The 14,830-nt window shown below is 41.1% G+C and overlaps 1 protein-coding gene across 6 annotated transcripts in view; it reads left to right on the forward strand.

The window, feature by feature from the left end:
* CCNY (cyclin Y) overlaps window positions 1-14,830 on the forward strand; it is a 230,296-nt gene that overhangs the window by 183,039 nt on the left and 32,427 nt on the right. For all 6 annotated transcript variants that reach the window (XM_056519491.1, XM_056519493.1, XM_056519494.1 and 3 more), the window contains 2 exons: window positions 3,930-4,004; window positions 8,627-8,661. In XM_056519491.1, coding sequence (XP_056375466.1) covers window positions 3,932-4,004; window positions 8,627-8,661 — 108 coding nt within the window. In that variant the 5' untranslated portion in view covers window positions 3,930-3,931. The remainder of the gene's footprint in view (window positions 1-3,929; window positions 4,005-8,626; window positions 8,662-14,830) is intronic.

A 14,830-nucleotide genomic window follows, 5' to 3' on the forward strand; every position in this document is an offset into this window, starting at 1 on the left:
TGGTTCAGCAGGGACAGTATATATGTGAATTGCACAATATGTGGCTGCTTAATATTTCATGTAGCAGTTTCCTTGAAGGTTTTCGAGATGGAATTTTGACAGCAGCAGAAGAGATCTGAGCTAGTGATGGACACTGTACGGTAACACTATGTATCATTATCTCACAGCATATTCATTTCTCTACGTGGGCTTATTGTGACAGTTTCCTTGGCTACAAAGTTAATATTTTATATTTTGCGACACCAATAATAGGTTATTTCAGTAAATCAAGCACATACAAGTAAATCTTTATCTGTGCATCTGAACCCATCCAGACCGGGCATTAGAAAATGGCTAGTCTCCGGTGAAAGTGTATATCAGACAAGACAGTTTTTTATTTTATTTTTTATATTATAATTTAATCTATAGTCTTGTTCTCCGCCACAGGGGGCAATTACTGTATTGGCTTTTTTTTGGGGTGGTGGGGTGTTCTTGTAAACACGTTTCTATTTTCTTTTGTGTTCAAAACCGCTCACTGGTTATTGTTCGTTCTGTTTTTTTCTTCCTTGTATCGTTTTGCTGGCTGCATAATTATCTTGCACAAATGAATGTGTTTATCGGGACTTTAAAGTCTCTGCATAAAAATAGACCCGAAAGAAATGGAAACTGGGCAGCGGAAAGTTATCATGGGAGAGAAGCAAGGTTGGACTTCATGGGCACTGTCAGATAAAAAAAACTATTTATATGTTGTTCATGATTAAAATTAAAGACCTTTTGTACTATGCTTTTTTACATTTGTTTTGAATATTTAATAAAGAAAATGACCCCTGAATATCCCACCACTAGGGGTCCCCATAGCTACTGGGACACTAACCAGTCCTGCAGCAGCGTCAGGCTTGTCCATGGAAAAAAAGATGACTAATGGACAAGGCTGCATGAGCAAAACTACAACCCCCAGCATGTTCTCACTGTCAGGGCATGCTAAGACTTGTATTTTTGCTAATGCCAGGGAAGGTGTGAACAGGAAGAGTCTGGCTGCAGGGAGGAAGCTGAGGCATGAGGACCCCCCCTTGAGAGGATTTCAAACCAAGTGAGCCACAGAAAATAGTTTTTTGTTTTTTTTACAAAAATATAAGCGCTAGAGACATATAAATTATATGTTCGTGATTAGGTTCTGAATAACATATTAAATTTTTTTGTTTTTGTTGTGGTTGTTGTGGCATCTGACAGGTACGCTTTAAAGGGGATAAATCAGTTCTATAAATTGTTCTGAGCTGCAAAGATGATTAGATAACTGATAGGTAGATAAAACAAATGATATCTGACTCTTAGCTGATGGCTACTTGAAAAGTAATAAAATAATGTTTTTCTTATAAACTCAAGTGTCATAGAGGCTGTGTGGAGCTGCATCATGCTTGCCTCATTCCTCCCCCACCCCTCTTTACTTGGCTTCCAGCACTGAGCCCAGTGCATGAATCATTCAGAACAGTTAGGGGTGGGGGAGGTAGGAGGTATGCAGTTTAGCCTGGATTATAAGAAAAGCATGCTTAATTAATGCATGTGCAGGTAATAGAAGGGTAGCCTGAAAGGGGTACGCCCCATTAGCCAAAGAAGATAGCCATTGTCCACAGCATCACCACCACCAATAGAATATCCAAATGGGAAAGGACAACCTAATAAATATAATACTAAGGCCTCTTTTCCACTGTAAAGTATTAAATAAATTAAGACACGTAATACATTTTTTTTTACACTTGGTTTACTTATTTTTGTTCCACGTTTTTGTCTATTTTTCAACAGTATTTGTTGAATTAACAATTTTTAGTGGTATTGCTAAAAATATGAATAGTAGGGGAACTAGTCCGGAGGTGTAAGCTTAGAAACAATGTAACATGCATTTTGAATTTTAACCCACTGACTTCTGTGGGTTTAAAATGGTGCCAATATGTATTTGTTGAATTATGCAGCTCTAAAAAAAAAAAAAAAAGCACATAATTTTTTCAAATCAGTTTTGTTTTCTGAATGTGCCCATGTGCCCCTTTTAGCTGACCATGGGGCTCCCTAATTTTAATCCCTATCCGGAGTATAGTCCACCAGTATTAAAGTCGCGGAAAACCTCTTAGTTGAAACAACAGGTTAATAAAGTAGAATACACTTTGTTACTGAGAATTTTTACAGTATAATATTGATTTTTTTTGTATTATTATTGAGGCACAGTAAGTCAGACATGACCTTGGCCTCCTGTAGAGCAAAAGTGACATTTCTAATGAAATTTAAGTAAAATATTTCAAGGTCTCCTTTTGACAGTGATGCAATATTTTTGGATGGCATGTTTATAATGATGACGATTTATTGCTGTGCTGAGATTTCTATCTCACAATGTGTCAGAATATTTTTGCGGTTCTATTATCGGTAATTGGCAGGCCTGGTTAACTTCATTAAAGAGAGATTTCGCCTAGGAGAGGGTAAACAGGTAGTGAGTGTTTATGCTGCAGGAATGGCGGGGTTGCTGGTGTCATTGGTTCTTGTGAGTAAATTTATCATTGTTCACTGAATTACGTAGTTGCATTAAAAATAAATATGGCCATCAAGTATAACCTAAGCAGAGAAAGAAGCAAACCTAAAAGAAACCCAAAATGCTTTTAAGGTGTGGTCCCAAAATACCTTTCTGACCTTGATCTTAACCAAACTTGGTATTGGACATTTAAGTAGTTTTAGAAATTTTCTGATCCTTTTTATCATTCTTTCTTAGTATCCAAAGCCTTCTTGAACTATTGAGCTGTTCATGTGCAACATTACTGCTCACATTGTAAGCTCTTACAGTAAAGAATCCTTTTCAAACCCTTTTCCTACAGTTAAAAGACGTTCACTTTTGAGGTGACCTTGAAAGGGCATTTCCATGTTATGAAGTGATGGCACATCTCTAGTATATGCCATCCCTTCATGATCAGTGGTGGAAGGGGGTTGAACTTTCTCTTTTTGGAGCCCATGTAGCAAATATAGCATATATAGTAGGGCTGCACGATTTGGGGAAAATTTGATATTGTGATTATAGACAAATGGTGAAATCCCCTTTATTTTGTGACCAATCCCCACCCATCCATTTCATGTGCAATTCCCATACCCCCCCCCCCCCATATTGGAGGGGGAGGCTGACCTCTGATCTTCAGCTATTGTGAATGGTAGTGGATCCTGTGTTATCTATACATCAGTGTAACCTTTCCCTGATTCTAGCTTTGATTACATGGAGGAGACTGCTGGGTAGTGATCTGTACAGAACAGGAAGTGTCAGATTATTGTTATCTTTAATTGCCAGAATGACAACTGCAACATTTAAACATTAGTTTATAATACAGATAGCAAAATAGAAGATAAGATAAGAGGACAAAAAAAATCATCAAAAATTCTTAAAAATATGTTCAACATAACAACTTGAGTTATACAATAGACCAATTTCTGATGACACATGTCCTTTATACTTTTAAATTGACTCCTAAATTTGCCTAAAAATTAAACTGTACCAAAACGTGTATGTGGGATTTCAGCCTGAAGGCCTCAAACTTTCTTTCCACTGTGACTATTGTGAAGCCGTGCGATTCCACAACATCTCAGCCCTTATACATTGGTGGGATCTGGCTTTATGTTCGGCGTTCAGTAAGGAAAAAGTATCTTGTTCTGGTAATAAAATGAGAATCGCTCTGAGACAGGTCATTTTCTTTGGTAATCATCATCTACGGCGCCATTTCTTCATCTCCCAGTGCCTCTCCTTCCACATGTTCTCTTCATAAATTGCATTATTATGCAGAAACAATTTCTTATAGTTTATAAATTGCTTTTGTCTGTGGATAGCAAATTGTTTGTTCTTCTGTAAATTGCTTGTCTGCTAGAATAAACAATGTTTACTTCGCTGTGCTGGATATAATAACTGAATAGGTCTCTTCATTTCCTAGATATGAACATGGAATTTAACCCCTCGGATCATCCACGTGCAAGCACAATATTCCTCAGCAAATCCCAGACAGATGGTATGTAGCTGTTCTTTGTTTTCTGTTGAGCCTAAGATAACTTTAGGGCTATGTCCACATGAGTTGTATATACTCAGGATTTCCAAGAAAGGTTTTTCTTGCAAAAATGTAAAAAAAAATGCTGTCTTGTTGCTGCAGTTATTGCCTGTGTGTCTGGGCGGGACAAGCAGGGCTCTGTGCACCGAAAAAAAAGGAGGGCTTTGTACACTGAGGACAAGCAGGGCTTTGTACACTGAGGACAAGCAGGGTTCTGTGCACCCAAAAAAAGGAGGGCTTTGTACACTGAGGACAAGCAGGGTTCTGTACACTGAGGACAAGCAGGGCTCTGTACACTGAGGACAAGCAGGGCTCTGTACACTGAGGACAAGCAGGGCTTTGTACACTGAGGACAAGCAGGGCTCTTTACACTGAGGACAAGCAGGGCTCTTTACACTGAGGACAAGCAGGGCTCTTTACACTGAGGACAAGCAGGGCTTTGTACACTGAGGACAAGCAGGGTTCTGTACACTGAGGACATGCAGGGCTCTGTACACTGAGGACAAGCAGGGCTTTATGCAGTGAGGACAAGCAGGGTTCTGTACACTGAGGACAAGCAGGGCTCTGTGCACTGAGGACAAACAGGGCTCTGAACACTGAGGACAAGCAGGGCTCTGTACACTGGGGACAAGCAGGGCTCTGTACACTGAGGACAAGCAGGGCTCTGTACACTGAGGACAAGCAGGGCTCTGTACACTGAGGACAAGCAGGGCTCTGTACACTGAGGACAAGCAGGGCTCTGTACACTGAGGACAAGCAGGGCTCTGTACCCTGAGGGCAAGCAGGGCTCTGTACAGTAAGGACAAGCAGGGCTCTGTACACTGATGACAAGCAGGGCTCTGTACACTGAGGACAAGCAGGGCTCTGCACAGTAAGGACAAGCAGGGCTCTGTACACTGAGGACAAGCAGGTCTCTGTACACTGAGGACAAGCAGGGCTCTGTGCAGTGAGGACAAGCAGGGCTCTGTGCAGTGAGGACAAGCAGGGCTCTGTACACTGATGATAAGCAGGGCTTTGTACACTGAGGACAAGCAGGGTTCTGTACACTGAGGACAAGCAGGGCTCTGTACACTGAGGACAAGCAGGGCTCTGTACATTGAGGACAAGCAGGGCTCTGTACATTGAGGACAAGCAGGGCTCTGTACATTGAGGACAAGCAGGGCTCTGTACACTGAGGACAAGCAGGGCTCTGTGCAGTAAGGACAAGCAGGGCTCTGTACACTGAGGACAAGCAGGGCTCTGTACACTGAGGACAAGCAGGGCTCTGCACACTGAGGACAAGCAGGGCTCTGTACATTGAGGACAAGCAGGGCTCTGTACATTGAGGACAAGCAGGGCTCTGTACATTGAGGACAAGCAGGGCTCTGTACATTGAGGACAAGCAGGGCTCTGTACATTGAGGACAAGCAGGGCTCTGTGCAGGAAGGACAAGAAGGGCTCTGTACAGTAATGACAAGCAAGGCTCTGTACACTGAGGACAAGCAGGGCTCTGTACACTAAGGACAAGCAGGGCTCTGTACACTGAGGACAAGCAGGGCTCTATACACTGAGGACAAGCAGGGCTCTGTGCAGTGAGGACAAGCAGGGCTCTGTGCAGTGAGGACAAGCAGGGCTCTGTACACTGATGATAAGCAGGGCTTTGTACACTGAGGACAAGCAGGGTTCTGTACACTGAGGACAAGCAGGGCTCTGTACACTGAGGACAAGCAGGGCTCTGTACATTGAGGACAAGCAGGGCTCTGTACATTGAGGACAAGCAGGGCTCTGTACATTGAGGACAAGCAGGGCTCTGTACCCTGAGGGCAAGCAGGGCTCTGTACAGTAAGGACAAGCAGGGCTCTGTACACTGATGACAAGCAGGGCTCTGTACACTGAGGACAAGCAGGGCTCTGCACAGTAAGGACAAGCAGGGCTCTGTACACTGAGGACAAGCAGGTCTCTGTACACTGAGGACAAGCAGGGCTCTGTGCAGTGAGGACAAGCAGGGCTCTGTGCAGTGAGGACAAGCAGGGCTCTGTACACTGATGATAAGCAGGGCTTTGTACACTGAGGACAAGCAGGGTTCTGTACACTGAGGACAAGCAGGGCTCTGTACACTGAGGACAAGCAGGGCTCTGTACACTGAGGACAAGCAGGGCTCTGTACATTGAGGACAAGCAGGGCTCTGTACATTGAGGACAAGCAGGGCTCTGTACACTGAGGACAAGCAGGGCTCTGTGCAGTAAGGACAAGCAGGGCTCTGTACACTGAGGACAAGCAGGGCTCTGCACACTGAGGACAAGCAGGGCTCTGCACACTGAGGACAAGCAGGGCTCTGTACATTGAGGACAAGCAGGGCTCTGTACATTGAGGACAAGCAGGGCTCTGTACATTGAGGACAAGCAGGGCTCTGTACATTGAGGACAAGCAGGGCTCTGTACATTGAGGACAAGCAGGGCTCTGTGCAGTAAGGACAAGCAGGGCTCTGTACAGTAATGACAAGCAAGGCTCTGTACACTGAGGACAAGCAGGGCTCTGTACACTAAGGACAAGCAGGGCTCTGTACACTGAGGACAAGCAGGGCTCTATACACTGAGGACAAGCAGGGCTCTGTACATTGAGGCTCTGTGACATGTGTCTTTGCGCATAGAAATACACAGGCAGTAGCTGCAGGAACAAAAAAGCATGTTTCACCCAAAAATATACACTTATTTATCCAATGTATATTACAAATAATAATATTTTGTTATTATCCACATTATATAAACAGTTTTTGCAAATGACAGGTATACTTTCAGCATTTACAATAGCATTAATTCTCAACATGCTATGGAACAAAATCTGCACAAAAATCATGTGAAAACTGACCTTCAGTGTAGGCATGAAATGCACAGCATGTCAATTTATATTGCAGATGCTGCAGATTTAATGCAGATATTTCCGAATTAACAAGTCAAATCTACATTAAATCTGCAGGATTATTTTTGTTGCAATTTCCATGAGAATTGTACAGTTTGACTCTGGGGGGGGGGGGGGTTAATTTGCTGGGTCGTCCACTCCTGGATAGATTGTCAACTGTCTTGAATGTTTTTCACTTTCCTATTGTAACTTAATGGACTTTAAATTGTTTGAAAATGGCCTTGCAACCCTTCCTAAATTGACGGACAACACCATCTGCTTCTTTATAAGGCTGGGTTCACACTGAGGAATCTCCGGGCATAAATTTTCCGCCTGGAGATTCTGAGTGCGGCCAGTGCCGTCTGAATCAGTCGACACTAGGACCGTGCGGACACTGCAGTCTCCAATAGACTGCAATGTGTTCCGCGAGTATTTCCGCCTGAAGAATGAGCAAAGCTATTCTTCATACGGAAATTTTCAAGCAGATTTTCCGTTCACAAATTCCGCTTCACAAATTCCGAATTGTGAATTTGTGAACGGAAACCCATTCACTATATCATACATATTAGTAAGCAGAATTTCTGCCTGCAATTTCAAAGCGGAATTGCAGGTGGAAATTCCGTAGTTTGAACCTAGCCTAAATGTCGCTGATGTCTTTTTTTCATTGAGGTGTCTTATCACTTGCCTGAAGGCTCCATACCAGCAACCTACCAAAACTTCTATACATGTGATCACACTTGCTGATGATCATTTAATCAGGGCATTTTCTCAGCAACACCTGACTGCTACTTACCCTCTTAATTCCTGCATAAACATTAAGGGTGTACTTAATTTTTCACTCTCCTCTTCTTCAGTTTGGCCTAGTTTTTCGTTAAATAATAAGGACATGGTGCAATCTGTTTTGTGTTGTTTATCTGATGATGTATTTATGTTATTTTAAGACCTTGTAAGGACCTAATTTCTTTCCTTATTATGTCCTATATGAGGCAGTAACGTTGAGGCAGTAAGGAATGGTTATTGGGGGAAATATTTTCTGTTTCATTTTCCTCAAGGTCATATCTGAGTGCAAGGTTTCCTGAAACCGCATTTAGGTAAAGCTGGAGGAGATCCAGTAAGAGTTAAAATTCTTGGCAAGACTATGCTTGTATTTTTATGGGATAAAAGGCAGGTTTGGTAGTGGGCCTTTTATCTGCTTTTTGAGCCACTCCTGGATTTCCATATCCTAGATCAGCACAGGTGCTGAGGACAGTTTGTCACTGTGCTTTAAAACAAGGTGAGAGTCAGTCTGCAAATGAGGCTGTGAGAAACATGCCCCACTGATGAGAGTTTGAATTGAGAAGATTTCAGCCTCAAAAAGGACACTATGTGACCTGTGTGGGTAACTTATTTGTTATCTGCTTTGTTGGGTGGCTGGTAGTAAGTCACCTGTATAGATAGGAAAGGCATCTGCATAGTTAGTGTTAGACAAGCTACATTTCTTTTTGTGTTTACGCCTGTGTGAGACAGCTGAATTTGTTACTAAATATAAAGACAGAATATGTCCTATTTAAATGTTAATATGGATATAATTTTCCATGCCTTATTTGTAAAACCATATCATTTTAAGTAGGTTTTACATTATTTTTCTCATGATAATATATTGTACAGTTAATTGGCAAAAAAAAAAAAAAAAAAAAACTGCCATAACTTTCTTATTTCTGTCTTTACAGTGAGAGAAAAACGAAAGAGCCTTTACATAAACCATGTAAGTAGAAAAAGAGGGTTTGCATTTTTTTTTGCGCTTTTCACTTTTTACTGTAGGGTCACATGCTAAGCATCCTCAATGCTACTCACCTAGCAGCAGGACAGATAAGAGGTACTTAGTCTTTTTAGTGTCCATAGACTTTAGATGCCATGAAAAGCAATGGGCTTGGCGATAGAAATGTACCATCTGCTGTCAGGGGGAAATTGAATGGAATGGATTTTTACCTGTCTTATCATATTGTTTCCAAAACTAAGCAGATCCAAATGTGTCTTGGCAGCTGCTTATCTCCTTCAGCCAATGTGCTTTTTAACAAGTGAAATGTCCATATTTATGGGAAAGTTGGAGGCGATAGATCTTTAGTCAGGTGATTGTTCAGTAGACCGAACCTGAAGTTAACATAGTTAACGAGTTCTGTAGTCTTTTTTTTTTTTTTTTGCTTTGGTTTTACTTAAGTGTGACATATTTATCATACTATCACAGGGGGTTGATTAATTTGGTTTACATGAGCAAAAAGGAATAAATCACTTTAGGATACCATTTTTTTTAGCACACATAAACAAAAACCAATAAATTACTTCAGAACATGCAGTTGTGGAAAAAATGTGCGATTTATTTAAGGACATGCTGGGAGTTGTAGTCCTGCGGTGCGGGCAGGAGATGTGCGGGCGGGTGACAAACTTGTCACCCGCCGCACATCTACTGCCCACCCGCGCTGCACCACTACAACTTCCGGCATGTCCTTACAATAAGGACATGCTGGGAGTTGTAGTCCTGCGGCCCGGGCGTCTGACAAGGAAGCCAGGGAAGCGGGTGGCTTGTGTTCCACTCCCTGGCTTTGCAGTGGGGAAAATAAAGTTACGGCACTTTAACTTCATAATTCCCTCTGGCAGCTGTGATTGGCCAGGAGGTCTGGACCAATCACAGGTCTGCCCGGGAAATATGAAATTACAGTGCCGTAATTTCATATTCCTGTTGGCCGGCTCTGCTCCCGGGCTGTGATATTGTTACGATCTGTATCCATGCGCTGTTGTGTTGTACTGCAGCCCTAGAGATCTCTGTTTGCCCCTATGCTTATCATAGTCATTAATAATACATTTTTACAACCCCATCTGGCATATTTTCTGCACCATCTAGCTCTAATTGAAGGCAATGGAGCTGCAGCCCAGCTGACCAGCATTGGAAAGCTCTCATGTAGATGCACCAGTATGTGTAATTGACAACCCATAAATAACATTGTGTTACTTCAGCTAAGCAGACAACGATTTATACATTGGTGTTAAGATTTTGCAGTTCTGACCTCAGATTGTATGTGACTTTCCCCTTGAAATGTTTGTGTTATTTTATTTAAAAGCAGCATATCATTGAGATTTTATTATCATTGGAACTAGTAGCCTGGTGCTGACTTATCGACTAATGCGGGGGAATTTAGTGGGCATGCTCTGTCAACTGTGCAGGGGTCACTGTTAGTAATGGGGTAGAAATTAGCTGTGACCATTATGAATGGTGCAATGCTGTTCTATTTATCTATCTCTCTCTCTCTCTCTCTCTCTCTCTCTCTTTCTCTCTCATCTATATATATATATATATATATATATATATATATAGTCCCAAATTAATGCAGCACTACTTATCTAGTCCAGCAAACAATGGTGGTGCCAGCGTCCAAAAAAAGACTCGATCAAAGTCCTCCATAGACAGAAACCAAAAACAGGCGCAGCACTCCAAAAAATAGTGTGATTTAATATCTCATGTCAGCATCAGTAATGCTGACATGAGATATTAAAATATATATAGGTGTTACTTATCCATGTAATTATTGTGAAAATAAAAAGATGACTGCTGAGATGTGATATCTACTACACAGAAATTATTAGGATTAGTGGCCACAGTGAGACCTGCAAGAATGCAAGAATCATTTTACATATAATGCCATGGACAATTAGAAATAACATGGCCCTTTAACCCCTTAATGACACATGACGTAAATGTACGTCCTGGTGCCCTGGTACTTAACGCTCCAGGACGTACATTTATGTCCTGTACATGACCGCGAGCACCGGAGTGGTGCTCTTGTCATGCGAGGCAGGTCCTGGCTGCTATAAGCAGCCAGGGAACTGCCTGTAATCTCGGCGCTGATGTCCGCCGTTAACCCTTCCGATGCTGTGATCAATACAGATCACTGCATCTGCGGAGGATCTAATCCTGCATTATGCCGGACAGAGGTCTCCTCATCTTCCTCCATTCATCTCCACGGGTCTTCTGCTCTGGTCTGATATCGATCAGATCAGAGCAGAAGATGACCGATAACATTGATCAGTGCTATGCCCTCAGTATCTGCAATCAAGTGATTGCAATAAATAGTATGGGGACTATTAAAGGGTTAAAAAAAAGTCTACCGTCGCTTATACAGAAAAATGAAAAAGTTATTGGTCATCAAAATAGACGGATTTTAAACGCCCTGATTTGGTTAAAAAGTTTGAGTTTTTTAAAGCTGACATGAGATATTAAAATATATATAGGTGTTACTTATCCAAGTAATTATTGTGAAAATAAAAAGATGACTGCTGAGATGTGATATCTACTACACAGAAATTATTAGGATTAGTGGCCACAGTGAGACCTGCAAGAATGCAAGAATCATTTTACATATAATGCCATGGACAATTAGAAATAACATGGCCCTTTAACCCCTTAATGACACATGACGTAAATGTACGTCCTGGTGCCCTGGTACTTAACGCTCCAGGACGTACATTTATGTCCTGTACATGACCGCGAGCACCGGAGTGGTGCTCTTGTCATGCGAGGCAGGTCCTGGCTGCTATAAGCAGCCAGGGAACTGCCTGTAATCTCGGCGCTGATGTCCGCCGTTAACCCTTCCGATGCTGTGATCAATACAGATCACTGCATCTGCGGAGGATCTAATCCTGCATTATGCCGGACAGAGGTCTCCTCATCTTCCTCCATTCATCTCCACGGGTCTTCTGCTCTGGTCTGATATCGATCAGATCAGAGCAGAAGATGACCGATAACATTGATCAGTGCTATGCCCTCAGTATCTGCAATCAAGTGATTGCAATAAATAGTATGGGGACTATTAAAGGGTTAAAAAAAAGTCTACCGTCGCTTATACAGAAAAATGAAAAAGTTATTGGTCATCAAAATAGACGGATTTTAAACGCCCTGATTTGGTTAAAAAGTTTGAGTTTTTTAAAGCGGTACAATAATAGAAAAGTATGTAATCATGGGTATAATTTTAATCGTATTAACCCACAGAATAACGAAAACATGTAACTTTTACTGTAAAATTTACAGCGTGAAAACAAAACCTTTCAAAATTTGCTGAATTGCGGTTTTCTTTTCAATTTCCCCACACAAATAGTATTTTCTGATAGGGATGTCATTACAAAGGACAACTGGTCACGCAAAAAACAAGCCCTCATACTCGTCTGTGGATGGAAATATAAGAGTTATGATTTTTAGAAGGTGCGTCCTTAAGGCCAAAATAGGCTGTGTCCTTAAGGGGTTAATATATTTGTTCACCCATGACTTCTTTACACTCCGATACTTGCATACACCATATTTCACCTGTGTATAAGCACATAAAGGAGTATCCATCCTTGTCTACTTCCTGTAGCAAAACTATATTGATCCCAATCAGTACGTTCAGCTTTTCCCAAGAAAGTGGATGAATGGAGGCCACTTAAACTAAATGAAGGTCAAATACACAGGGCACTTATTCCATTTCAGAACGTACCGAGATGAATGACTGCAAGAATTCTTATTAACCCCAGATGTCTGTGCTAAAAATATACAGCTTGGCTGACCGTAAGTTCATAAGCTAGACTCCTTTCTTAATGCTGAGAAATTACATAGGACAGAATAGGAGCTTAAGGCAAATTGGACAGTAATATTTGAGCACTGTGATGGCTGCTGTTCGGTTTACTTAGAATCTTAAAGGGGCTGTCTAAGATTAGGAAGAGGGAAAGGGGTTAGCTTAGAAATGCCACCACTGACATCTATGGGCTCTGCCTGGTATTGATGTACAGTCCTGTTCAAGTCAATGGGGATAAGAGTCATTTTGCAATAGAGGGGGAAATAATGATATCCAGCACTCATCACATCTTTATCGCTATTTTTCTCTATTTAAAACTACCACTTTTATTTTTATCATATTAAAAACCCATATAAGAAAAGAGCAAGTCCAGCTCACCACCTAAACCGCCGTGTCTCGGACACGTGTGGACCAACACGTTTAGGATAGGCAAAGGAGAAATAGGCGTCCAGCACTCGGCATGCGGTAAAAACGACAGCTTTATTCTTCATAAGAAGGACACAAACACTGTGGCATGAACAATAGTGACGCGTTTCAGCGGAGCATGTCCGCCTTAGTCATACAAAGATACAACTGCTTCACTCCGTTCTTATACCTGTTCAAGGCCACACCCACACAGGTGAACAAAATTCCACCAGTGGGCGCCGCCACCCAGGCAAAGGAAAAGGAGTTAAACATAGGTGTAAATTCACACTAATACAATGTACATTGCACAAAATGTTTAAGTAAAAGATATGTCGAAAGACCAATAGATTTATATATAGTGCATAAAATCGTATGTGAAGAACTGTTATCGAGGGCGCGTAATGTGTAGCAGCAACTAATATAAGATGAAAATATATAAAAAAAAATGTATTAGTAAAATACAAATATCTATCATAAATGCTGCAAAGACGTCTAGCCCTGGATAACGGAGGTATTATAAAAAAAAGTAACAAAAAAATATATATGTAAATGTTGATGTATAGCATGCTAAAATAATAATGCTATTATGACATACAATGATATAAAGTATTGCTACATACAAGAGGAGCAAGGATATCTACAAATATCCACTTCATTAAAGGGTACCTCTCATCAAAAAAACTTTTGATATATTATAGATTAATGTATTCAGAATAACTTTACAATTGCATGTTATTAAAAAATATGCTTCTTTCTATTTAATTTTCCACTTTGAAGAAATGACCACTAGGGGTCTCCCTACCAGTCCTGGCAGCAAGCATTTCAGACTCATGCTGGAGTCCTAAACCCTACGAGCTGCCAGTCTGCTTTGTTCTCAAAGGAGAACACTCAGAGCTGCCAGTCTGCTTTGTTCACAGCCTGTTTGGCTGTGAACAAAGCAGGCTGGCAGCTCTGAGTGTTTAGTCAGAAATGCTTGCTGACAGGACTGATCGGGAAAAATACAATAGAAAGAAGCATATTTTTCATTAACATGCTATAGGAAAGTTATTCAACATTCATTAATCTAAAATATATCAAAAGTTTATTTGATGAGAGGTACCCTTTAAGAAAAAACTGTATATTTACTAACAGACATGGACTACTCATGTTTATGTCATAAATAAACATAGATAGTCACATAGCGGACCAATACAATAGAGGGACAACAAACAAAATGAAGAAAATAGAAGACCTATAAACTAGGATTAATCCCAGTCTCTGTATATATAGGAGACTAATAAATTATCTCCCAGCTGATATTGACGTCCATATTATAGTATATAGATTATAAATAATAACAATTATTATTAGGTCAAGATAAGGTTATCTAATTAGTTCAGTTATGTCACCTACTTTAATGGTCTGTGATGTTAATGTAATGACGCTTATTAGTATATACATGGACACAGGCAAGAAGGACTGGTCTGAACAGGAGGCAGGAAAAATAACAGCAATTAATAATGTAAAATGACATCCTGCCTCCTGTTCAGACCTCCCGGATACCTGGTGCCTAACCGCATTATCCAAAAGACCTCACGGTCCAACAATTTTTGTCTGTGGTCCCCGCCTCTCACAGGGGTAGAGACCCTTTCGATTCCCTGTAGGCTGAGGGTCCCATAACTTCCATCATGGTGGTCCGCACAATGTTTACTTACCATTGACTCGTGTCGAGAATTAAAGTGAGGAATGTCCGAAAGATGTTTACGGATACTTGTTTTAAGGGAGTTAGTTGTATATCCTATATATTGTAACTCACATTCTCGGCACGTGACGAGGTAAATTAACCTACGAATTATTGCAGTTTATAAACTGCTTCATTTTATATACTTCGCCATTAGCTGTAGGTTTGAACTCTTTGCTATTTGACATAATAGTGCAACAGATACAGCG

This window comes from Hyla sarda, chromosome 5, assembly GCF_029499605.1.
Source record: "Hyla sarda isolate aHylSar1 chromosome 5, aHylSar1.hap1, whole genome shotgun sequence".
Taxonomy (NCBI): domain Eukaryota; kingdom Metazoa; phylum Chordata; class Amphibia; order Anura; family Hylidae; genus Hyla; species Hyla sarda.